The sequence below is a fragment of the Myodes glareolus genome, chromosome 5 (genome assembly GCF_982192425.1).
Source record: "Myodes glareolus chromosome 5, mMyoGla1.1, whole genome shotgun sequence".
NCBI lineage: Eukaryota > Metazoa > Chordata > Mammalia > Rodentia > Cricetidae > Myodes > Myodes glareolus.
In genome coordinates, this window is record NC_142030.1 from 66,998,354 (window position 1) to 67,026,096 (window position 27,743).

Consider the following 27,743-nt stretch of genomic DNA (forward strand, 5'->3'; position numbering starts at 1 on the left):
TTAGTGAGTGAGCTTTAGTCAGTTAACCACCGGCATTTCCCTATCATCTCATGTGAAACTCACCTTCAGTTATCCTAAAAATCTGTTTTTACAAAGTAGAAATCCTATGTTCTATTTATTTATTTAGATGTTATCACCAGAGTATCGAAATAATTTGAAACTTAAAGGACATCAATTCAGTTATAACTTAGCACGAAATATAATCATAATGTTGGTAAAAATAAAGGGTGTTTTGCATACCATGGCTGTGGTTTGTTGTTCTGGAGAAAAGTGGTATCTGCTGGTTAGAACATATGAGTTGTTGTCAGCATTTGTGGGTTTTATTCCCAGATCCAGGTTTTTTAAAGAAGAAAGGCATAGTCTATACCCACTCCATGTTTAGTGCAATAATTTAAATGGTACAGATACACTAAATGTTAGTGAAGACTTTGTACTACTGACAGAATAATACATAACAAATCACTCAAAATACATAAAATTAGATACCTGTCAGTGGTAGTGATTCTAGTCTCCTAGGTTGTTTTTTAAAAAGATGTTATTAATAAACTAGCAAAGTTTCCCTAGCTTATTAAAAGCAAGGCAGTGACTTTCTGGGGTGGGATAGAGAGTAGGAGCGGTAGGAGAAGAAAGAGGTAGCATTAAATATGGCACTCAGGTAGGACTTGAGGCCTATATTCCAGAAGGTGAGAGAGTGCTGTGTTTCTCTATGCATCTTCTCTATGAAGCAGAGTGTGTAAAGACGGCCAAAGAAGACAAACAAGTGAAACCCTTTATCATTGCAGCGGTTGGAATAAAAATTCCGGGTTCTGGAAAGCAGAGTACTCAAATATGTGGACAGCAATTTGTAGACAGTGAGAACTTCAGGAGGCCAGCCAGGAACATTATGCAGAAGGCAAGATGAAATGGGATGCTTCAGGAAAGAAGACATCTGGTCTGCAACAGAAAAATGTTGAAGTGAAATCAAAGAACAAGCCGAAAACAATCTGGAATGGAGATGGTGTCTAAGGAGACACCTCAGCCTTTTAGGAAGAAAAGAGTACGGTTAGATCTTACAGTTGAGAATGAAGAATTGAAGTTAAAAATTTCTGAAGAGCTGACACCGTGGCTTGTGGATGACTGGGACTTGGATCAGCAGACAACATGCAACTATTTTATCTTCTTTCCAAGAAGAATGTGGATTCCATTTTGGAGGTTATGCATGTTTTAAGAAATCTTGAGGAGGCACAGATAATAAAAAACATGCTTTACTGAGATTATTTGAATTGGAGCAGTGCTGACTTATACACCTCTAGATAAGGAGAGTCTTGTTTTTATTACTGACCTATACTCAAGAATTTCTCAACTACCTGACAAAAAGTTCTGTAACTTTCTTCAGTGCCAGTGATTAGGAAGCGACTCCTCCTGAGTACCACCAAAGACCTGTATGACAGAATTGGTGTTTGTCTTCTATCTGATATTAAATAGAAAATAAAAGGAATTACTCCTCCTTTTTAAATTTCTGTTCTCATTTCTAAGTTCTACCAGTGTATTCAGTGGTGGATGGCAGAGAGAAATGCTGTAGTGTTTTCTTGTGTAGTTAACAAAGCTGCTTTTGAATGCTGGTCATTCAGTTTCTTTGACACTACCCACTTTTATAATGTTAATGCTTTATGGCAAAAATCTTCTGATGCCTAGAGTCAAGGTTCACTTTAGGGTATATAGCTGAACACCCATCCATCTGTAGTCTTTTTTCCCCCATGGTGTTTAAGGAACCCATCTTTTGTAAATCATCTATGTTGTTCCTTAGGCATTTTATCTTTGCTGAGTTGTTGAAGAGTGGCAGCCTTTACATGGTTTCTGTATTTGTGTCTAATGCATGATTCAACATGATAGGCACAGTTCATCATGTAGCTACAGTTTTATGGAAAAGTCAATGTCGTATTATATCTTCAGTAATTTTTTTCTTAGAAAATGACATGTTTTTCAATTCAATATTTTTATAAAGATTTTTAAATATTTGATGCTTTGGTATCACTTAGTCTAATACTGAAATATTTTTCTAAAACCAAATAGTGTGTGTATGTGTGAGAGAGAGATAGAGAGGGAGGGAGGGAGGGAGAGAGGGAAGAAGGGAGGGAGGGAGGGAGAGAGAGAGAGGGAGAGAGATTGAGATAGCCCACACTGACCCTAATGTAATCCCTAGTCATAGATGATCTTCAACTCTTGTCTCCCTCTACTTCCTGAGTGCTGAGATTGCAAGTGTGTTATCACTTGGCTGACTTTGATACAATTTCTATTTAAGGTCAGCCTGTTGTAGTTATAGTTTACTTTAGGACATTTCTTTCTGAATATATTATTTTATGAACATTTATTGTTCACTGTGAACAGGATTCACTTGATAGTGGAAATTATGATGCAGTTGTTTTATTAGTCTCCGTTTGCCTATTCCAATTTATTTGCCTAATAAATATTCATTGGGTATTTCTATTAGTCCCTAGATTGAGACTTTATCCTTTAAAAATGCTTTTTTGTTATTTTTATAGAATTGTATATACATTTTATTTGTCTAACAGAACTTAATAATTTTTCATGTAAACCTCACTTTTCTCTGTTTTGATGACCATGGTATTTGTCAAAAATGTTCATTTAAATACTTTAATAAGTCTATTTTTTTTTAGTGTTAGTTTATTTTCTTTTTTCATCATTGGATCTTATTTCAAATGTTAGGCTATTAAAGGGAACTTTTATCCTATGGCAAATGGTACTGAAAAATTTATATAATAAAATGAAATAGTTTAAGTATCAGAATTTCAGAGTATAGTATGAATTATGTGTCTATGTGATGATGTTATGAAAATAAATCTTATAATTTTTTTACAAGACTTAATTAAGTATCACTACAGTTATAGTAGTCATTAATTAGAAATGAAAGTCAACTTATTGATTTTTTTTTCCCTTTTTGGCAGTACCATTAGAAAATTTTGTTCATTTCTAAAGTTTCTTTTAGATTTTCTTTTTCGCCTGTGCTTGTTTTCTATCTCTACAGTTTATTCAGTACTTCTTTATTTATCAGAAAATGAGCTCTTTTGAAGTGGGTCCTTTGCTGTATGTCTTAGAAATAAGTCAGTTCAGAGAACACCAGGACATGAAGTAGAATTTGTGGGGAATTTATAAATAAATGAAATAAATAAAATGAAATAATAGGATAAATTTAAAAATACTTGATTATTCAGATTGTGGTAATTGTGCCTCCTTCTGGAGGCTATACAGTTATAACTTTGATAATATTTGTTTCTTTTTCTTTTTTTTAATTTGTTTTTGGAGGCAGAGTCTTGCTTAGTAGCTCATGTAAGCCTAGAACTCACTGGGTAGATCTTGCTGGCCTACAATGTGAAGTATTCCTTCTGCCTCTGCCTCTCAAGTGTTGAGATTACAGACATGCAACATATACCCAAATGCTAAACCTTTTTTTTTTCTATAAAAATTTACAATTTTGGAGAATATGATAGATTTTTATATATAAAGACTTTACTTGTCTTTGTACTGAACTGGCATAGATATATTGTAAAAGATTGTGTCTTAGAGTTTCTATTTTCTGATGAAACATCATGACAAAAGCAACTTGAGGAAGAAAGTTTACTCCATCTTACACTTCCAGTCATCAAACCATCCAGTGCAATGAAGTTTTATATATAAATAAAGATACTTCTGCATAGGTGTCCTTGTACTGAATTGGCATGGTTACGTTGTTTAGAATTGTAAAAGATCTTGTCCTAGTTAGGGTTTCTATTACTGTGAGAAAGCACCGTGATCAAAAGCAACTTGAGGAGGCAAGAGTTTAATTTGTCCTACACATCTAGTCAACCATCCATCACAGTGGGAAGTCAGGGCAGGTACTCAAGTAGTGCAGGAATCTGGAGGCAGGAACTCATCCAGAGGCCGTGGAGCAGTGCTGTTTATTTGCTTACATGGGACTTGCTCAGCCTGCTTCATTACACCATAAAGGACCATATATCTGTTTAGGGGTGGTACTATGTGCATAAAATCAGCAGTCAAGAAAATGTCTTGTAGACTTGCTGACCTGCCAATACTGTATGTAGAGCTATTTTCTCAGTTAAGATTCCTTCTCCCCAGATGACTTTAGCTTGTCTACAGTTTTCAAGAAAACTAACCAGAACAAACCTTAAAGTTCTCCACCCATATGCTCTTACTTTATAAATAAGGGGGAAAAATCAAAGACAATACGTAGTTCTTAGAAAATATGTATTAAGACGATTCAGCAATTTATCTATAATCTTAACTGAGATACTTTTGAAGGCTGTAAGGTGGACACTGGAACTGGAGAGGTGGTCCAGTGGTTAAGTGGATTTGGTTAAGTGGATTTATTGTACTTGCAGAGGACTTGAGTTTGGTCCCCAGCACCCATATAGAGGCTCACAACTCTTAGTTGTATGGGATCTCGTGCCCTGTTTTGCCCTTTGAGGGCTCCTGAACAACATTAATGGTACTCATGAATCCACACAGTCATATATATGTATACTTAACCCTAAATAATAAATAAATGAAGAAGTATCAGAAAAGGAAGACTTTGGAGCAACTGAGACCAGCTGAGACCAAAAGGTCCTTATTGCTGGTAAGTACCACACTAGTACAGTATGTCTTAAATCTCCTAAGTCCTGTGGCCAGCCAGCATGCAAACAACATGGTAACTATGATTGTGACTACTTGGATTCCAGTGCTTTTATTTACTTCCACACAATATGACTGTGAATAGTTACCCAGATTCCCTTTGCCTCCATTTCCTTTTGTGCAGCAAGAGAGTGATAATGGTACTAACTTGAGTGTGAGACTTCCCTGAGGCACATGTAAAACTGTTAGTGATTACCATTAAAAGTGCCATTTTTTCTGCTATTGCTATTATTTTATAAAATCATAGGCCAGAAAGGCAAAGATTAAAAGAGTTCTGGTAGGTTTGTGTAAGTCTACGAATCAGGAGTCTGGGGTCTGTTTCTGTTGTTCCTGACTCATTACTTTTCTTTTTTGTTTCTAAATATTCCCATCAAATAATAGAATTTTGCCATTTGTTTACTTTATGAAAGATGGTAAAGAAAATTTTGGAACATGCCTTGAGATCTGTTGTAAATAGAACAGCAGTACTTTGAATGAGCAAATGCCTTTGTAGAAGAATATAGACTCCCTTGGGTAGATGCCTTGGGTATAGCTTGGTCATAGGGAAGTTTTATATTTAGCTTTTTGAGAAGCCTCTACACTGACATGGCATCCACCATGACACACCAGTTTATACTTCCACCAAGAGTACATGTACCTTTTTTCCCACACCCTCTCCAACACTTGTTGTTGTTTGTTTTCCTGATGATAGCTGTTCTGACAAGTGCGAAATGGAATCTCAGAGTATCATAGCACCATATACTGTGGTTGGAATGTTTCAGTTTGGGCATAAATTTTTTGAATGCAAGATTTGTTCTCATCAAAGGGTTTACCAGCCTTAGTATATGATATTCGTCTTTCGCTGTTGAGTCAAAACTTTTACCTTTTCACTAACTTGTCTTTGATAAGTCTAAGATGTCAGCATTACTGCTTTGACAGTTTAGAGCCATTATTAAATAAAATAAAGTTGTTTGAGCAACCACTATGATACTGTGACAGCCTGACATCGCTGTGGCTACTAAGCATGAGTAGCATATTGCATCGATTCATTGACAAAGGGAGACTCCCTGACATCCCTACAGGAGTGAGATTTTATCATTCTGCTCAGAACTATGCACAGTTAAATTTTCTATCTAATATTTTTGGACCATGGTTGACTATGAATTATTAAAATTGTAGCGAGGAAAAACATGGACAAGGGGTAGGCATGAACTGTATTGTTTTTTTTTAAAGAAACATTGGTGTTTATTAAAGATATTTTACAGTGAACATGAAGATTAAGAGAAATGTTCATGTTTTGATGTACTAGATAAGGTTTCCTTGAGTTAGCACTCTAGTTAGGCCTTAGAATACAAATACAGCTTAGCAGGTAGAATTGCTGACTTTTTCTGTTTCAGACCTGAAATGTGAAATTTGTTTTGCCTTCATTATAGCTATAAATCTTGCTCTTTTGAAATTAGTTAACTTTGGAATTAGACAGATGACTTAGTGAATAAAAATGCTTGATGTACAAGCATTAAAACTTACCTACGTTCTGATGCCCAACATCAACATAAAAGCTGAACATAGCAGTAGGTACCTGTAACTGTAACTGGGCACAATGGCCAATCAGATAGCCAAAATGACAAGCTATAGGTTTAGTGAGATCCTGTCTCAGAAACTAAAGAGGGGAGCTGTAGAGGAAGATACAATTGCACACATACACACATATGAATATAGCTTTAGCATTTTAGAGCATTTTAATATAGCATTTAGCATTTTAGTGTAAGAATGTCTACTATATTTTATCATGTGTATATATTTTAGTTTTATTTTTCTCTTTAGTCTTGATTTGGGTTAATAATTGAAAAGATCCAGTTATTAGTCTTGCTCAGTATAAATTAATTTGTGACAAACTAACAAAAATAATACTACTCACCAATTAGAAATTTAATAATGATAGTGAAAAATGAGATTTTATAATAGGCAAAGATTTATGTTATTCTTTATAAAATGGACTTATTAGGAAAGTTAACTTTTAAATTTCATTGAAGAAAGAGCATAGTGCTAGCTTTAATGATTTTTAGGACCTTTTCCATCTACTTCCTGTGATTAAGTATCTCGTTATATTGATTAGGCTAATCAATATGAATTTTGCTATAGCCTTTTAAAATTAGATGAGAGATTCATACACTCATACATTTTATTTTTTTAAAAAAGAAAACAAACTATCTTTTATCATTTTACATACCAATCCAAGTTTCTACTCCTTCCCTTCCTTCCATTCCCTCCACATATCCCTCCACCCCACTCCTTCCACTGCTCAGAGAGGGTAAGGCACATTGCTTTGGGGAAGGTTCAAGGCCCTCCCTACTGTATCTAGGCTGAACAAGGTATCCATCCAAAGAGAATATGTTCCCAAAAAGCCAGTAGAAGCACTAGGGATAAATCCTGGTGCCATTGCCAGTGGCTTCTCAGTCTGCCCGAGCCATGCAACTGTCAACCACATTCACAGACACAGTTTGGTCTTATGCTTGTTCCTTCCCAATCCGGCTGGTGTTTTGAGCTCCCATTAGCTCAGGAAGACTGTTTCACTGGGTTGTACCCTTCATGGTCTTGACCTCTTTCCTCGTATTCTGACTTCTCCCACTCTTCCACTGGACTTTGGGAGCTCAGTCCAGTGCTCCTATGTGGATCTCTGCCTCTGTTTCCATCAGTTTCCGGATGCAGGTTCTATGGTGATATTTAAGATATTCATCAGTCCGCCTACAGGGCAAGGCCAGTTTGGGCACCCTCTGCTCTATTGTTTAGGACCTAAGCTGTCATTAGAGTTTTTGACCTTAGCCATCTGACAGGTATGAAATGGTATTTCAGAGTCGTTTTGATTTGCATTTCCTTGATGGCTAAGGATGTTGAACAATTCTTTAAGTGTATCTTGGCCTTTTGAGCTGCTTCTGTTGAGAATTCTCATTTTAAATCTCTACCCCATTTTTAAACCAGATTATTTGGTAATTTGATGTCTAGTTTCTTGAGTTCTTTATATATTTTGGAGACCAGCCCTCTCTCAGGTGTGGGGTTGGTGAAGCTGTTTTTCCATTCTTTAGGCGGCTATTTTGCCTCATTGGCAGTGACCTTTACTTTATAAAAGCATTTCAGTTTCGGTAGGTCATATTGATTGTCGATCTCAGTGTCTGTGCTACTGGAGTTATATTCAAGAAGTTTTCTCCTGTGCTGATGTGCTCAAGGCTACTTTCCACTTTCTTTTCTATCAGGTTCAGAGTAACTGAATTTATTTTGAGGTCTTTGATCCACTATTCTTTTGGACTCTAATTTTGTAAAGGATGATAGATATGGATCTATTTACTTCTACATGCCAGAATCCAGTTATGCCATAACCATTTGTTGAAGATGCTTTCTTTTTCCTATTGTATAATTTTGGCTTGTTTGTCAAAAAATCAGGTGTTCATAGGTGTGTGGATTTATGTCAGAGTCTTCAATTAAATTTCATTGATCCATCTCTGCTTTTATGCCAGGCCCATACTGTTTTTATTACTATAGTAGAGCTTGAAATCAGGCATGAGATACTTCTAGATGTTCCTTGATTATACAGGATTGTTTTAGCTATCGTGGTTTTTTTTTTCCCCATATAAAGTTGAGTATTCTTTTGAGGTTTGTGAAGAATTATGTTGGAATTTTGATGGGGATTGCATTGAATCTATATATTGCTTTTGGTAAGATTGCCATAAATTTGCTTTTTAAGGTGTGAAAGTTTAACTTTAGTATGACTTGCAGGTCTCCTACCAGCCACCTTATGAAAAGGCATCTGCTATAGTTTGGCTCTTGTTTCCTAGTGTGTCACTAGAAAGGAGTTTCTCGTCATGTGCTTGTCTTGTCCCTTCTCACCAGTAGTGCACACTGCCCCTTTCCCACCTCTCAACACCTGTGGCTGTTAAAATTATTCATTCTTCTCTCTTCTTTACCCTTGTTCTTTTCTGATGACTATCGTATTCTATTAATATTACTTGATTACATATCACTCACAGTGGAGTCTTGTCTCTAGTGTCTAGTAAAAGACCACTTGCAGTAGCACTCAGAATATTTTTAGTGGATCACTTAAAATAGTCTTTCATATCTACACAGTTAAATAAAATTCTTTATTGCTCACAGTTTGTCAGCATTGGCAGCTTTATCCTTTGCACTAGGGAATTTAGGATTGACTATATACTTTTCTGAGAGAATATTTGGTGAATATATATTATATGACTCTGCATATATAAACCTTTGGCCTCATAGTTGCTTGTCTTGGAATTTATACAAGCAAAAATCAAATATTTTAACTTTTAGTGTTCTTTTTGAATTGCTATTTATGTATATGGGTGTTTTACCTAAATATGCTTGCATTTTATGCATGTATCTGGTGCCCATGGACCACATGATTGTATCTGGGTTGTAGATGGTTGTGAGCCTGTGTGTGTGTGTGTGTGAGAGAGAGAGTGAGTGTGTGTGTGTGTGTGTGTGCTTGCGCGTGCATGTGCATAGGTGGTATTGGAGCTTAAACTCAAGGCCTCACAAATATTTTGTTTCACCGAGAGAGAGAGAGAAAGTATCTCTCCAGGATCTCCTGTAGAACTTCAGTCAAGAATATTTTTAGCGTCCAGACCTTTCATCCAATCATTTCTTTTTCTTTCCATCCTGCTTCAGGAGAGAGTGCGTTTTTCATTTGTTTTCCTACATGAAGCTTGTAGATGTTTTTACCCATCTTCCTTTGTTGCCTCAGATAGTGTAGGAACTGACATCATGGTGCTGATGAGGAGCTTATTTGCTGCTTAAGAGTCAACTTTTGAAAGCAGCATAGCAATAAAACTGAAACTAGTTTGAAAATATGAGATGATAACACTTTTCAAAAGTTAATGTACTTCCTCTTGAATTACTTTTACCCAGGGCAGACATTGATGGAATTAAGTGTGCATTTAACATAAAGTGTCTTTAAACATGACTCATATAGTGTTCTTAATCTTTTCCACTTGTAATCTGCTTTTATACAAGAAAATTTATGCAGCCTGAGTGTGTAGACTTATAAAAGTAGATGTACAAATAAAACATTTAATAATAAATCATGAATTTATTTAAAAACAATTCTTTGTTATATGTATAATCTTACCATTTGTTAAAGATGAAAGCAAATTTGTGTATTAATAAGATATATGTATTTTGTTTATATATGATATGAGGTGTTCCAGCAGTGTTTGTTGGCATTTTATGACATGGACTACATGCTCAGTGTAAAGTATGCATACTGTGTGTTCAGAACCAAGGGTGTGGTAAAGTCATGGTTGAAACACTTGTGAATGGTGTTAGAATGTGTTCATTACACATTTGATTTTCGAATTAGTTTTTGATCATTGCACATTCAGAAACCTTTTACTGTTGCTAGATTCCTATGTGGAGTAGGAGTTGACAGTTTAACAGGCTGTGGTCTGTGGAATATAGAAATATATTTGCAAGTAAATTTAGGCTTGGTAAAGATACATAGATGGCAGAGTTCAGCTTGACAGTGAGTTACATATCACAGAATCCATGATTATGGTGACTGATGCTGAGAATTGTGTTTTAAACTATCTTTGGCTTGACAATTTTACTACTATTTCTATCACTAAATTTAATTGGTACTTGAGAGTTGGCAATGAGACACTAAAGAAGTTATGTAAAGTCATTTGGTTTTCTAAAGTTCAAAATTAAAAAACAATTTTTATATTTTTTCTTATCCTTTCAAGATCTTATAAATAGTTCTTTTTATATACAAACCAGTCCTTCTTATTGTTCATTTAAATTTTTTTTTGTTTAAAGCTGATACTTAGACACTCTTCATTTCGGTGTCCTTGGCATTGTTACAGTATGAAACTGAATTATTATAAGGAAACAAACCAGAAGATATAGAACATTCAACCCCATAGCTCAGATCTCCTCTTTGCTGAGTCATTGTACAGCAGCCTTTTGCGGTGTTCATGCATTCTTTGTATTCTATATCTGTGGACTCTATTTTCTTTTAACTTTTCAATTTGCATTTTTGAGAAATATGCACTTAATATATTTATCACCTAAAATAAGGATGTCAGGAATTTCAGTGACACAGAATTAATGGAAAAACATATTCCAGCAACAAATTTAATTTGTATATATTTAGTTATAGAAGATCTTGGCTTATATGCTACATTGTTGCACATAACCATCTCTTCCCTCCTTCTTCCTCTCTCTTCTCCTTTCCCCTCCTTGTTCCTCTTATCTTCTCTTTTGTTTTTCTCAGTTTTTGAAAACTGATCTGTGGCCTAGGCTGGCTGTGTACATAACAGTCCCTTTCTTGAATACTGGGATTACAGGTATGCTCCAGCATACCTTTCTTTCAACATTTTAAAAGATTTGTTTATTTTATGTTTATGAATGTTTGCCTTTATGTATGTATATATACCACAAGCATGCTTGGTGCCTGTGGAGGTCAGAAGAAGGCATTGGGTCCCTTGGTACTGGAATCAGAGATAGTTGTGATCCATTCTTTGGGTACTGGGAACTGAACCCAGGTCCTTTACAAAAGACCAGCGAGCCATCTCTGTAGCTCTTCCAGCATACCTCTTAAAAAGAGACTTTTCAGAACTTGTAGGCTTGTGTTTGACTTTTAACACTGATGTAGTTTATCTCCTCTTGCTAAGCCTATATTTCTGTGTTGCAGTAGTAATTCTAGCTAGAATAAGCTTAAGTTCATTCATGAATTCAAGTCTAATAGTAGGCAGTGAAAAGAAAACTTTTCTAGGCATGATGCATGTGTAGGAAATTATTTTTTCTGTTCCTGCACAACATAGAGGAACATAGATATAAGGGTTAATTTACAATGTTTGTGTGCAAAATATACTGCAAAGTTTAATGCAATTCTTAATATTTCTTTTTTCTCATCATGCTGAAAATATAAAAGCAAATAACTGAATGTTTGGGGGACATTATTATATTATTTAAAAGAATTATTGGTTGCAAAATTCCTCTTCTTTTTCTGATAGAAATTGCCCGAGAGAAAGTGGACAGTCTTCTTGTGTTGGTTGGAATGTCTACTCTTAGGCATTGCATAATGTACGGTATTTTATGGTCTTGGTTTCCTTGGAAACAAACTGTTTCTGATACTAATAGTGTTTCTTATTCCATGCTTTTGTATAACATATACATCCTCACAATGAGTATCTTGTATTTGGATATATAAGGGAATTCAGATAGTTTTTAGAATTTCAAGAATGTGCATGTACACACGTGTGCTTAGTTGTATTTATGTGTCGTTTGGACTTTCATTTTAAGGAGTGAAAATCTTTAATCTTTTGATTTGATGAATAATATTATTGGTGTGGGGCAATTCTGTATTCTGTATTCTGTCAGTTATGTTTTAAATAAACACTGATTGGTCATTAGCCAGGCAGGAAGTATAGGTGGGACAACAGACAGGAAGTAGAGGCGGGTGAAAGAGAACAGGAGAATTCTGGGAAGGAGGAAGCCCATTCCTCCTCAGTCCTGTCCAGACACTGAAGAAGCAGGATGTGACCTGCCCCGGTGAAAAAGGTACTGAGCCATGTGGCTAACATAGATAAGAATAATGGATTAATATTAGTTATAAGAACTAATATAAAGCCTGAGCTAATGGGCCAATCAGTTTATAACTTATGTTATAAACTCTGTGTGATTTTCTTTACGATTTACTGGCTGTGGGAACTTGGCAGGACAGAAACCCCAACAAGCAGGCCCTCATGTTACATATTATCCCCAGATTTCTCATTGCTTTATGTTTGAGAAACATAAGCACATTTTTTTTGTTCTAACTGAAATTTGTTTAGAATTAGTTATTCTTTCCAAGTATAGCTGTCATGTGTTGTACTTAGAGAATTATGTGGCTGGGAAGTTTGCAAGTCATTGATGAAATTAAAGCATCATTTAAAAGATTTTCTGTTTTCATAATCTTCCCTTCTTCCTCTCATGTGAAGAGGAGTTGCTGGGTTTTTAAGCTGCTTGGTCTTACCCTGTGAAATTTGCATTCAGAATGATAAACAATTTTTTATGCAATCATGTACCAAATTCTAACTGATGGAATCAGAGGAGTTTTCTTTTTGTAAAGCAAACCTGTGCAGTATTTTCCCCCGTATATTTAAAGAACAAATGAAAAACAAAAAAGTGCTTATATTCATCATAGAATCTTGACAATTACTCAGATTAAAGTGGTGTTCTTCTCTTGCATACATATATTACTCTTCTAGCATTAATATTTTTGGGTAGTAATATCAAACAAATTCATTACATTAGATATATAAAGTAAAAAGACTAGCTTCTCACTCTTTCTGCGGAGTTATAAACACCACAGGCACTATTTTTAATGCTTGATATTTGTCATCAGTTCCTACTATTTTCCTGAGAGGTTGAAACTAAGTTCTTCTCATCTTAAAGCTAAAAAATGAGAGTCCAAAGCTCTTAACTAGGAGTCATGGTTGAAAATGACATAGAGATTTCTTTTCATGTAGTCAGCTTTCTACAAAATCTTTTCTTAGGCTCTTGACCTTGTTGTTTCCAATATTGATCTTGTTGTTTCTGATCAACAATAACATGATTGCTACCATTTATTGACCACTTCTCTATGTTCTAGAAATTATTCTCATCTCTTTCTAATGTGCGAAGTTCCTTCGTGAAATAATCTAAGTTGGGGATATAGGTCTTTCTAGGGCTCCAATTTAACCCTGAGCCTCATTCTGCCAAAATTCTGTGCTTTGGCAGGTTCGTCTAACATCTCTGCATAGCATTCCTGTATGCTGAACATCAGTGATGTACTGAGTTGTGCTACGCAGCTCTGTCAGAATCCAAGCACATGCCATCTCTCTTTCAGTAGTCTCACTTTCTGGCATAGTAAAGCACTCTATTATTTATCTTACAGAAGGAGCACAAGCTCATATAGAGTTACCTGAGACATTCAGATTTCAACCTGATGTCTCAAATGCTACTCAGCTATTTATAATCAGCGTCTCCCTCTGTGGTGGTTTGTAGAAGAATGATCCTCATTGGCTCATACATTAGAACACTTAGTCATGGGGTAGTGGCACTATTCGAAAGGATTAGAAGGATTAGGAGGTATGACTTTGTTGAAGGAAGTATGTCACTTGGGGGGTTTTGAAAGCTAAGCCCATTGTCTCTTGGCATGTGAATCAGGATGTAGCTAGCTCTCAGCTATTGCTCCAGTGCCATGATTCCTGCCATCATGATAATAGGGTAAACCTTCTGAAACCTCACTTAGAGTTAGCATTTTTATATCATGTATAGTCTGCATCATGGTATAAAGATGAAATTATGGAGGTATTAAGGGCTTTAATAATAGTTTTCTTTTTTATTCATGAGGCTGACATTAAGCATCATAATTTTGGAATTTCCTTTAACCAATTTGGAATTTGGCAGGACAGAGCTATTAAGTTAGATACTGTTATGTTAAAATTTATTTTTTAGTATAATTGGTTGATGTGCTGGTCCAGGCTACATGAATGAACGTAAAGAATATTTAGCTTTCCTAGTCTCACGTACACCCCACCTTCTTGTAATCTGTGCTAACAAAGTGAGCAATTTTCAACTTTTTCAGAAGTTTTATTTTCACTTGCCTTTGTATTTCTAAGTCACTCATATATTTACACATAAAACAATAGACTTACCTATAGGCCACCATACCCACCCAGCCTTTACATATAAAAACTCTTTAGTAAAACATTCCTTTACTTTGAATCAGTTTTTAAAATCCTCAATTTAGATCTACAGCCATGATGTCATCTCCTTATAAAAGAAGGAAATTGAGAAAATAGTCTCAGAAAGGTAACATTACTTGCTAAAGAAAGCATAGTTTGTCATACTTTTAATACCAGAGATAGAAATAGATAGATGGATGGATGGATGGGTGGGTGGGTAGATGGATGGATGGATGGATAGATGTCTACCAGCAACCAGCTTTCCCAATCTTTGGACACCACTAATGCTCTACATTCTATTGGATTTTGATACTGCCCATCTATTGTTATCATGGATCTACAGATTAAGAGCTCAGTTCTATAATACTACCTCTGCTTTTTATGCCATTTGTAATTCCTGGGTCTCTGGTACTTGAGAGAACAGAGGCTCTCTCATGTACTCTTTTTTTAGATTTACTAATTTGTTACAATGATTTGAAGTCAAGGAAGCAGTGCTGGTAGGATATTATAAAAGATATAAGTAAGGCCGGGCAGTGGTGGTGCACTCAGTACTTGGGGGGCAGAAGCAGGCAGATATCTGTGAGTTCAAGACCAGCCTGGTTTACAGAGCGAGTTTCAGGATGGCCAGGGCTCCCCGGAATGACCCTGTCTTGAAAAAACAAAAGCAAAAAAGAAACAAAATAAAACAAGATATAAATGAACAACAAGATCTAGAGGTATGTAAGACAAGGTCTAAAAGGTACTCAAACAATTTCACCAAGTGTGCACTAGGTATTTAAATATAGTAGCCTTTGGAAGCCTTTGTTATTCAAACTACAACACTTTTATTTTGTAACCTTCACCTATCATTTCTTCTTCATATTCACTGTTTTCTTATTCTCTGTAGTGTGAATGTGTACCTTCATACTTAAACTTCATTATGTAAATATTCACTATACTGACTGAGAGATTTTTTTTCTTAGCTTAAATTAGCTAGTAATTATCAAGTATTACTAAAAGAAATCCATATGTGTATTCGGGCCTGAAACCACAAATTGTTTACAAATCTGTGTGAGGGTATATGTAGTAGATGCATTAGCTGTATCTCTTTTCCCTAAAGTTTTTTTTTTATGGTTTTGTTTTTTAAATATCACGCAATATCTTTTTAAGTCCGTCCGTCCGCCCGTCCGTCCATCCATCCATCCATCCATCCATCCATCCATCCATCCATCCATCTATTCATCCATCCAAGATAGGGTTTCACTTTGTAGTTCCAAGTTAGTCATGAACTTACTGTGTAGCTCAGGTGGCCTCAGACTCCTAAGTGGTGTGATTATAAGAGTAAGCCACCAGAGCTGAAGAGATAACTCAGAGGTTAAGAGCCCTTCAGAGGTACTGAGTTGAATTCCCAACAACCATGGTGGCTCACAACCATCTATAATGAGTTCTGGTGCTCTCTTCTGGCATGCAGGCATACATGCAGACAGAAAACTGTAAAATGAATGAATGAATGAATGAATAAATCTATCTTAATAAAGCAGAGTGAGCCACCATACCTGACTTCAGACTTACCATCTTTTAAAATAATGAAAAAACATGCAAAACTAGGAGGAGTGAGAAGTCTCTTCCTGAGAAGAAATAATAAGAACTAATGTGGTAGCAAAGGCAGAAAGACAAATGTTATAACCTTGGCCATGCAGGATTCCTTATGTACCATGCATATGCATTTTTATTTGTGGGAAAAAGTAAAGACAACTCCAGTCATGGTGCTAGTTTTTTTTTTTTAGGAAGTCTTTAGTTAATTTTTAATATTTGTTAGCATTCATCATCTATCTTTAATATCTTGTTATTTACTAATCTTATAGTATGTTTGCAGTATAGAATGGGGGCATGTATCTGATACTATAATTATACTTACCAGCACATTCATTAAACATCAAAGAATTTATGGCATGTTAATATGAAATATTTATGAGTTACATAGAACATTAGTGATACTCAGTATTTTGGGGGAAATTAAGAGTTTTATATGAGCTTGTTATATGTTATTTTCTCATTTAAAATAATAGGCTACTTCCTCCTGTTGTATTAAGATTTGCCATCTGGCACATTTTCAGAAATGGATTAGATTTAAGACTATTTTATATACTTATGTTGATATATCACAAAGAAAAAGCTGAATGTTGCTTTTAACTGCTTTGTGGCTTTCTACTGTAGGTGTTTCTTCCCTTTCTCCTACCTGAAGTTTTTTATTTTTGTTGTTGTTGTGTTGTTTTATAAAAAAAAGAATGATTTTTTACTTCTAATTCAGATTAGCATATTGTATCAGAATAAAACTCATTGAATTGGATTGTTGCTTTTTAACAGTCAGTGGCTGGATTCATTTTAAAAAGACTTAACGTTTTCATTGTGCATGTAGTAATTTCAAACAGATTACAATTTAGGAAAGATGCATACAAATTTTGTTTCAGTTGGCACTGTGCTTTAGAGACAGAGCCATTAAAAGATTTTTAATGTTGCCAGACCTTAACAGCTTATCTGCTTTCTTATGTAGAGATAATGTCACAATGCAGGCCATATAGTCAGTTTTTAAAAGCCCCAGACATTGATAGCTCGATAGTGATAAACTACTTTGTCTTTCCTCTACCTCCTTAGTGAAAATTACATTCCTTTGCAAGCTCTAGCCTTCCTCCACAGCATCTACCCTATAGAGAAATGATGAGATTCAATTCAAATAGAGACAGTGTGGGATATATTAACCTAGGAAGAGGTGCTAAATATAATAAAATGAATGCATGTGACATGCTTTTGAGTTTCTTAGTATAGTTCATTTTATTCCTGTAACAAATGTGTTGCTCAAAAAGAACCTACAGTTTTGGTCATTTAATATTAATAGAACACCATGGTCATATTTTCAACCACCAGACTAGTATTTTCTTATACTTCAGCTAACACAATGTAATATGCTAAGAAAAATTACATATGAACTGTTTTTCCTTTAGAGTTAAAATATAAATAGGTTGTTTTAGTGCATTTTGTGTTTTTCTGTTTAAGAGATTTAATGAGAACAATTATTTGGTCTGTTGCAATTAAAATATAAACTGCAACAGATTGCCATTTATCATCTTGACATTGACATCATTCAATTATTATTGTGCTTAAGCCGTGTTTGACCGAATGTGGAAGTTATGGGACTTAATCTGAGACGTGAAAGACAAGCATGTGATTTTCTCTGCCTACTGACAGCATGTGTGATCAGAGGCAGTATACAGCTAAAGTGAAGATGTAGATGAAGCAAACTAGGAACATTATAGGAATTATTTCATATCCCAGCTATCTTAAAATACATAGATTATTGGAAATTCCAGTGAGCTCTGCTGTTCAGGGCAATGTTTTCTTCTTTACATATGGTACATATATATATATATTTCAAAAACAAGTTCTCTCTTCCCAGAACTTAATACTAGAGAACTCACTTGTCTTTGTGGTACAGCAGAGTTAGAACTTCTGTGCTTGAATTACCTACTGCTGAGACTGAGAGTCAAGCTGCCGAGAGACTCTTCAAATGTTAGACTAAAGAATATTGCCAGAAAGAAGGTAAACTTCGAACTCTTGCCTTTTTCATTCCCTCTCTCTTATCATTCCCCTTTTCTCTTATGAAGAGTAATGGTGAGCATAGGAACTTACTGACTAGATCCCAGTATTGACGTGATATGGAAATTAAGTGTGTATGTTTAAGAAGTAAACTAACATAGGGTTTGTAAGCTTCAAAGATACAATATAAACTTGTTTTAACAAATAGTATGATCTCATAGTGAGTAATGAAGAAACAAATGCTTTTGACTTGGTGAATTTATATCTTAAGCATATTGGCTTATTAATGTCTTTATTAATCTTTCAGTTGCATGGAGCTTTGTTTAAATGCACTAGATCCATTGGTATGTATGAATTAGCATGTAAAGTTCCATTGTTTGTCAGGACAAAGCAAAGTTCACAGGCAACATGCATTATCATTCTGACAAAATTTGGGTGTTCTGGTAAGAGGATACTTTCTGACATTGCAGTAGAATATAAAGTAGACAGTAATGAAGAAAAAAATTAAGTTAATGACCTGATTCGATTTGACTTTTTTTTTTTTTTTTTTGTGCTCCAAGAACAAAGGAGAGGTGCTGCAGAGATGATTCTGCAGTTATAAGTACATACTGCTCAGAGTTCAGTTCCTAACACCCAGGTCAGTTGGCTCACAATTGCCTGTGACTTCAGCTCCAGGGAATCTGAAAGACTCTTTTGGCCTAAAAGGGCACAGCACTGAGGTGCACACCCCATACCCTCCTCTCCCCCCCCCCTTATACATATAATTTATTTATAAAAGGAAATAACATCCTTTAAAAAAACATAGTGAAGGCTGGTGGCAGGGGGTGTTGGGGAGGAAGATAGTTCAGTCAGTAACTGAACTGTAAGCATGCAGATCTGAGTTTGAGTTCCAAGCACCAATGTAAAAGTCATGCGTGGCTACATGTATGTGTAATTCCAGCACTTGGAACATGGGATACAAGCAGATTCCTGAAGCTTTTGGGCCACTTAGCACAGTGAATCAACGAGTTCTAAGTTTAGTAATACACCTTGTCACAAAAAGTAAGGTGGCATGCCAGTAAGATGGCTTAGTGGATAAAGGTACACCGTGACAACCTGAGTTTAATCCTTGGCATGATCTGTGTGGTAAGGGAGAGGACTGATTGCTAAAAGATGTCCTCTGTCCTCCACATGTTCATTGTGACCTGCATACACATGTGTGTACATCAACACAGAGAGATAAATGTAATCTAAAAAATAAAGTGGAGAATGATAGAGGTAGATAACCTCTGACCTATGCACACATGCAGACAGGTGCACCTGCATATATGTGTACATACATGAGTACATGCATACATTAACAGAAGTCTTATAATAAAAGAGACTGGATTGATGGCGCCTATGGTAGGTTGTAAGCAGATACCTTTATCTTCAGTATCTTGTAGACTGTTCCTGAATAGCATGCTGTAATTACTGCCATTGCTAAGAGTCATCTCTGGAGACCAAGATTGTAGTTTAGTGATAAAGCACTTACTTGCTTAACATGTGCAAAGCTCTATGTTCAGTCCTTATTTTCAGGACATATTTTTAAAGCTGTGTGACAAGGATTTTAATATCTGCTGGGGAAAATTGCTTCTAAAAATGCATCTTGTAAATTGGCCTACTAAATGTAATATGAATGGTTGATTAAAATTATTTTTGAAAATTTGGGTCAAAAGAACTATACTTCTTTCTATATTTAAAGCAGTGAATATTTTAAGCTAATTTAAGGAACATTGCTCGGTTTTAAAGCTATTCCTTTATGCTTATTTCTGTAATAAGTCATAACCATATTCTGAGCTTCATAAAGTATTTTTTTCTTTGAGATTAGAACTCAAAGCATGGTCATTGAATTTCAGAGTTTATAAAAATATGCCATTTTCTAAGTCAGGTGAGCTCTGGTATGAAAATAAAAACACACCATAAATTAAAATATAGACCTACATTTCCTCTACAGTTTATGACAATTATTTATTTGGATTGTATTTCTTAACTAACATATTACAAGTCTCAACCTAAATAGATAAATTTTCCCCAAACTGTTTTTTTTCTTTTTCCTTTTTATGTGCACTAAGAACATGTGAAAAAGTATTGAGATTGATTGAAACTTTAGGGTTTTTATTGCCTGGAAGATTCTTTGTAAAATTCCTGTAATGCTTACTTTGAAAGGCAATAACTTACAATGGATCTTGTCAGTTATATCCTAATTAAAATTTTGAAATAAAAAACAAAATACTACATGTAGATTTTAATTTAATTTAAAAGCAACTTCTGTGAGTTTTAAGCAGTTACTATGTACAAAAATATTTCCCACAGCGTTTTCTTTTGACGTTGCTGCATAGGCCTTAGACTTGTCCTCTTCTCTTCCCACTCCTGTTTCTGCTTCCAGTCACACCATTTTACTAGCTCTTTGTAGTTTTTGTTCGTTACATGGTGAGGGGGGAAATGACATTTCGTTAGGCCTAATGAAACTTGCAGCTTCATCTTCATCATGTAAGATGCCATTGTAATCCTTTTGTCTCATTACAAGGAAGAACTAACACAAGATAGGACTGATTTCTTGTCAGGTAGTTAAGCATTTGAAGAAGATCAGAGTTTGGGGGTTAGATTTATTGGTAGACCAAATAACCAAGTATTGTAAATGCTATTTTAAAATAATTTGGAAGAAAATGATTGCACTGAATCTTTTTAAATGAGTTTCAGTTTTAAATTTTATTCCTTTTTTGAAAATTGTATTGGACTTCCTTTTAAAAATTAAAACAGAGTCATAATTGTATAATTTACTTTGTGAGCTTTTATCAGTTTGTATTTCTATTCATTGTCCTATTTTCTCATCTCAATTTTGCTGTTCTTTCACTACAGACTGCTAGAGAATTACCAGTCCTAATTCCTGTTTCAAAATATGGGTCACATAAGCTCGGTCTCACTATCTTGAACGATCTAGTGTAGATTATGATACTCTCTAGATCAGCCCATTATATTAATCTTCCATTTGCCAAAACCTCTAGTCTTTTACTCTTTTACTTTTATAACATAAGGCTGGTTTTCTTAGAATACTCCATTGCCTTTTGTTGACATATCCGCGGTTATTTCTAGCTTATGATCTGTGGAACCCTGGAGATACTGGACCCATTTCTAAGTTAATGTTGTTTTCATAAGACTGAAAGGTAGTTGTAAAAATTCCTTCCCTGGGAAAATGTCAGCAACACCTACCACATCTTTATCAAACTGGAACAACACACCAAAATATAATTCATAATGAGTTTTGGGGACTAGTGATAGTATGAGGGATTGCTTGCAGGAGCATATAGAACCCCAAAGCAGCTACACTCAAAAGTCTTAACCAGCATGAATCATGACTTCTCCCATAGCTGCATAAATAGAGTTTCCCCTTTTGTTAATGGTTTCTTTTCTCTATACTCTTAGCACTTCCCAAGACCAGAAGGCTACATGCAATTAGTACAGACTTGCATAAGGTAGCCAGGAGACACTTAGAGGAGTTGCCAGAATTTCAGGTGTGGTTTTAGTGACCTTCCCCAGCCCCTCCTTTGAACATCAGTAGTCAACAAGTCCTATCTCAGGGATCTCGTGCAAATGGTCACAACTATTTTGACTAAAAAGAGGCCTGTTAAGCTCAGAGGATAGCATTCTATAATAGATCTTGGTCATTCCATGTATGCTATATGACAGACATTTTCCAGAATAGGAAATACATAATGCTGTTATTTGAGGGCAAACAAGCAAGTGTATTTATTGCTAGAGAAAAATTCATGACTAAAACGAAAATTACAGTTTTAGATAATTTTCATCTGCTACCTTGAGCTTGACAGTTTCTCTGAATCCAAAGAACTTCTGATAAGAGCAAAACAATTGCTAAGTTGATGAATGTAGGTTATAAATCTCATCATTTCGAAGATGGGAAACCACAACCAACCAGTGTTTTCTAAATGATCAGCACCTAATGTTTATAAACTCTTACATATGGGGGAAAAAGAGCTACTCAAAAGGAAATATAGACCTGTGATTTTTTAATGTATTTATATGAAAAATTTATTGTTATGGTTGCAGATTCCACATTGTACTGACTCCTTTTATTTACTCTTGCAAAAATTCTTATCAGGCTTTGGTATTATATTGAAGAATGCCATAATTATTTGAAAATGCAATTAAAATACTATTGCTGTTTCAACCTTCATATTTAAGTCCTGATTTTCTCTTAAATATCAGCCAAAATAACTACAGCAACCAATTGGGAATAGAAACATAAAAGAACTGGCTCTTGTATTTAGCCAGTCTTCGAGGACATTTGGAAAAAATGTAAAGACAGTGTCATTCTTTTAGATTTTTATTAAAATAATTATGTGTCATTAAAATATTTTAATATCAATATGTGATAGATTTTAGTTTCTAATATAATGTGTGTTGACATAACCCATATGAATATATTCCCAGTAGTTATTCAGTCTCATCGAATCTTGATAAAAAATTGATAATGTTAAGGCTACAAAGTAATATCTAATCTCAAAGTGATTTCTGCTGGAAGTTTACTTTCGATTCTTTTTAATGTTTCTAAAATTATTTAATTTTAGTAATGAGGCCAGCATGTAATGTCCTTAGTATTCTCAAAGGAATGGGATACAGCAAATCTAAAATTGTTTCTAATTTTGCTATTAAGAGTCTCCTTTGTAAGTCTGTTGTGCTTTTCCCTAGTGAATTTTAAGTACTAAAAATAATTGGAAGTCAGAATTAGAAGTAAATCACTAGAGTCAAAAGATTGGCAGAACTGTTAAGGTGAAATAGGGCAAACCCTGAACATGTTCTGTTCTTTTAATCCTCAGCATGTAGCCTTGTTATTGCTCTTTCAAGTAACCAAAGGAATGAGGACGGGATAGAATGACTAAATTAAATTTATAGACTTTACAAAAAAGGTTGGGGATTTGTTATTGTTGCTGATGTTTGTTAGTTTTTGTTAAAAGTGTTTCTTAAATCTTAATCCAGAAATGTTAAGCAGAACAAAAGCAATCACTTATTTCTGTGTCTTCTTCCATAGAGTTCTTAAACTATTTTTTAAAAACCCTGCTGGAAATAGTTATAAAATTAACAATACTGGCTTCTGTGATGACTCATCAATCTCTCATTTTAGACCAATTTTTAAAATTTTTTTTTATTTCATCCTATATTTATCAGCATACTTTAAATGATTCTTGGTGTCAATACCTTTTGTTGTTACTTATTTCACATACCATTAAGAAACTAGAATAAAGTTTAGCCTACACAAAGGGAAAATGTTGGGAGGCTTAAAGAAATCATTCAGGATCACACAGATAATTTAAGTTTTCTTAAGTTTAGTGCTAACATAGATTTATATTTTGACAAGAAACATGAATTATGTAATCAATACGATAGTTAAGATTCTGATTTTTAAAGGGTAAGATTTATTGATGCCATTGTGCTTTAGTATCAGTCGTAAAGTACAGTGGACAGCTTGGGTTATATTTGACTCATTTGTGTAATAAAGTTAGTCACTTGAATAAAACTTGTGTAAGTCACTATGTTTCTATTTAACATAGACCTGTCTCTCTCTAAGTTGTCTTAATATTTGACTCTGGAATCAAGCCTCCATTGTGATAAAATGTAACTCATTTGTCTAAAGCATATGATTCTGATCAGTTTTGATATAACTTTTAACTATAGATAAGAATATTATATTCATGTCCAAAGGATTAAGAGTGTATTTAAATTTTTCAAAAATAATTTTGGAAATCCTTAGGATAAATTAGGATGCTGTTCTACCATTAAATGAAGATAATTAGACTAACAAAGGGAAATCTATAGGTATGGAGTGGAGATTCTGTAAATGCCATATGTAACTATGTATTTTACAGCACAGATAGAAACAGGATGCTGAGGCAATACTTTCCTATGAATCAGTACTGTGTTTAGCCAAATTCTTGGTATTATTGGTTTGTAGACCTTGACTTATTTTTGGAGGCATTGGTGAGCTCCCTAAAATAAGACATAGTTAAATAGACCCACAGAGGCTAGGAATTTAAGTCAGAAAAAAATTAGAAGGTATTATTTAACACATACAGTATTTGAGAGGAGGGATAGGTACTTAAGAGCTTTGAGTTGTATCTTTCTACACATATCTTCCTTAATTTTGCTATTTGGGTTATTACAACTTGAGACAGCTATTAATCATTTGCATTTATTGAACTCAGTGCCATTCATACATGCTATTTAGGATTTACAACAGCCTTGCCCATGTAGGTATTTGTTTTCTAATGTCTTCAGTTTAGGTTGCTTCTGGAGCATATCTTAATAGTAATAAACAAGGAATTTGAAGCAATTGTTTTTGTATGTTCATAAAAGGAATTAGTCCTTTGTGGCTAAACAGCTTTTAGTACATGTAAGGAACTATCATAAAAACTTTATTTAATTATCTAATATGTAATTATTATTAAGGTATATTCCACATTTCATAATGCAAATGAGTCAACAGTTCATATTAAAGCACTTTAAAGGAGCAAAGGTAATAGTGATCAGTTGGGACTTGGTGATTGTTACAATTTGTTTTAATGTTAGGCACTCTCACCTTTTAAAATGGCACGACAGTAGTGCATCTTTAGATCTTCCTTTAAAGAAATCATTTTGTACGTTTAAAGATCTTACTGGCCTCTAGTGGTAATGTGATGCTATAGTTTAAGTGGCTCCAGTTCTTATAAGTCCAATTTGTAGAACTAACAGTCCACTCTTAACTTTGCTCACTCAATTTTTTCCCCTCCCTCCCTCCCTCCCTCCCTCCCTCCCTCCCTCCCTCCCTCCCTCCCTCCCTCCCTCCCTCCCTCCCTCCTTTCCTTCCTTCCTTCCTTTTCTGTCTTTCGGTTCTCTAGACAGGGTTTTTCTGTGTAGCTCTGTCTATAGATCAGGTTGGCCTCAAACTCACAGAGATCTGCCTGCCTCTACTTCCCAAATACTGGGATTAAAGACATGCACCACCACTGCCTGGCTACTCACTCAATTCTCGATTAATTGTATTTTCAAAATGTTCATGAACATCCTCTTTGTCCAAAGGCTAGAAATCTTTTTTCCTTTCTTCTTCTTTGTTTTATTTTGAATAGTATTGGTTTAGCTCTGAAGCAACTTCCTATTGTTTAAGTCTAAATGCCATGTGTTGTTTACAGTGTCAAGTTTGTGCTGTTTTCTTATTGTATGTTTGAGCTTCTCTGCAGATTGTAGGAACATGTTTTTCTTACTCCATTATAATAGTTTGAGATTCATGCTTAGAATCATGTCTGTTACGTTGCCTTTAGAGAATCTTGTATTTCAAATACTGGTAAACCAGGTATGAAAATGGTTTGTTAATTTGTTTTTCTCTTTTGCTATACAGACGTAAAAGGACCACCCACCCATCGTCTGTCTTGTGGTCAGTCACCCTACACCGAGACAACATCATGGGAGAGGAAGTACTGCATTCTCACAGACAGCCAGCTGGTGTTGCTCAACAAGGAAAAAGAGGTGAGATGCAAAGCTACTATTCATTGTTAAGCACATTTCTGAAGTTATGTGCTTTTTCTTTGTTTTTTGATAAAGTTGCATTGTACAAATATAGGCTCTAGCAACCATAAAGTACACTAAATGGGGGCCACTGTCTTAATGATTATGTTGCTGCAATGAAATAGCATGTTCTGCAAGAGAGGGCTGGATTTTGAATAAGAAAACACTAAAAATCATATTGAGTTGATAAATTTGGAATGGGAAGCTATAAAGTTATGGAAAGCTGGTCCTACAAATGATCTAGCGGGACTAAATTGTATCAGCTTACTCCTGTGCTGACCAGTTGTATGTCATCTTGACACAAGGTAGAGTTATTTAGAAAGAAGGATCCTCAGTGGGGAAAATGTCCTTACTAGATTGGCTTGTAGGCAACTCTGTGGTATATTTTCTCGATTGATGTGTGAGGGATTAGCTCACTGTGGGTGATGCCACCCCTAGATGGGTGGTCCTGAATGGTATAAGAAAGCAAGCTGAATATGTCAGTCCTCTCTGGCCTTTGCATCAGCCTCCCGGTTCCTGCTGTGTTTGAGTTCCTATTTTGAATTCCCTCAGTGATGAATTGTGATTTGAAACTGTAAGCTGAAATAGACCTTTTCCTTCCGATCACTTTTGGTAACTGTGTTTTATCATAGTAGTAGATACCCTAAGTAAGACAAAATCCAATGAAAGCAGACTGCGCACTCAGCAGATTAATGGAAAGATTTTGATAAATGGATAATTTAAAGAAGTGTGGGAAGAATAAGAATCTTAGCAAATGATGGAGAAGTACACATGAACTAGCAACAGCAGAAAGCAGCTATAACTGTAGTTCTCAGGACAGTGGATGAAAGCCCAATTTTTATAGATCAGTGAACCATAATTGCATGAAAGAAAGAGCACTGCCTGTCCCAGATGCTAATGGGCATCCAGAAGGAAATAAGAGAGAATAAACACTAACTCTTCTTTTTCTGAGACTAGTGTCCCTCCTGGCCAAATCTTATTTGAAGACAGAGAAGATTATTTTGATGTGTTCTTTATCATTGAGCTTCTTGAAACCAATAAGGGAGAGATACCAGAGTGTATAGATCTAAGGCACATGGGTTGTAATTCACATGGACATTATGTTCTAGGGATACTTTCTATTCCTCTGGAGCAGTGATTCTCAACTATCCTGATGCTGTATATAACCCTTTAATACAGTTCCTCATGTTGTAGTGATCCCTAATCATAAAATTATTTTATTGCTACTTCATAACTATAATTTTGCTACTATTATGAACCATAATATAAATCTCTGTGTTTTCTCGTAGTCTTAGGTTACCTCTACAAAAGGGTCATTTTTAACCCCCAAGGTGGTTGCAGCCGACAGTTGAGAACCATTGAGAAAGGGAGGGAGGGAGGGAGAGAGGGAGGGAAGGAGAGAGAGAGAGAGATTCTTTCAAACTTATCACATACCATTTACTCCATAATTCTTCAAACTGTCTTAATATACCAGTCCTTTTACATTCAAATTCACCTCTATTGCATAAATAATGACTATGGTCTTGATAAAGAAGAGAAAAATTTCAGATAAAGAGAAGAAAATATGTGAATCAGCAAAACACTAATTATATTGATTTCTATGGAAAGGACTAAAAAGATGTAGAGGGTAGGATACCCACTCAATAAGGTGTTCTTCCTAAAATGTATGTTCAGAAGAAGAACGGAACAGGAAGTATTACTTGATTCTCATTTATATTTTCCTATTTCAATTTTCTCCTCTCTTGTTCCATCTTCTATATCTTTTTCTCTGCCATTATTCTAAATTTGATAGAGATAGATAATAATGAAGTGATTCAGTTTTCTTCCTTTGTTTAATGATCAGGGCTTACTTGAAAGGACTCAACTAAGGCGTCTCTACAAAGTACTTCACTGTTATTTTCATCCATTGAAAATTTCCCTCACGTAAGACCATCTTCCTCCTCATTTTCAGTATTTTAGTATTATTATATTTGATTTTATTAGAACATTTCAGTGAATGTCAGCCTTTTCAAAATTATGTGTTTTGTTAAGATGAATAACAAAAATTCACAGAGTAAATATTAGTATAGAAGATTTATAATTACTCAATTTGAATAAAAACATAATTTAAGATGTCTTTCATTATTGCTGTTATCAAGGAGTGACATAAATAGACCATTTGTCATCTTTTTGTCCTTGCCTGAATTTTGTTCAGTTCAGGGCTGTAGTTTAAGAATAGATAGCACA

At 35.0% G+C, this 27,743-nt stretch overlaps 1 protein-coding gene and 1 pseudogene across 4 annotated transcripts in view; both read left to right on the forward strand.

Moving 5' to 3' along the window:
* Rasal2 (RAS protein activator like 2) overlaps positions 1-27,743 on the forward strand; it is a 267,727-nt gene that overhangs the window by 89,690 nt on the left and 150,294 nt on the right. For all 4 annotated transcript variants that reach the window (XM_085688048.2, XM_085688049.2, XM_048420873.3 and 1 more), the window contains exon 2: positions 25,351-25,478. In XM_085688048.2, coding sequence (XP_085544174.1) covers positions 25,351-25,478 — 128 coding nt within the window. The remainder of the gene's footprint in view (positions 1-25,350; positions 25,479-27,743) is intronic.
* On the forward strand, positions 799-1,532 carry LOC148122103 (mortality factor 4-like protein 1 pseudogene; annotated as a pseudogene).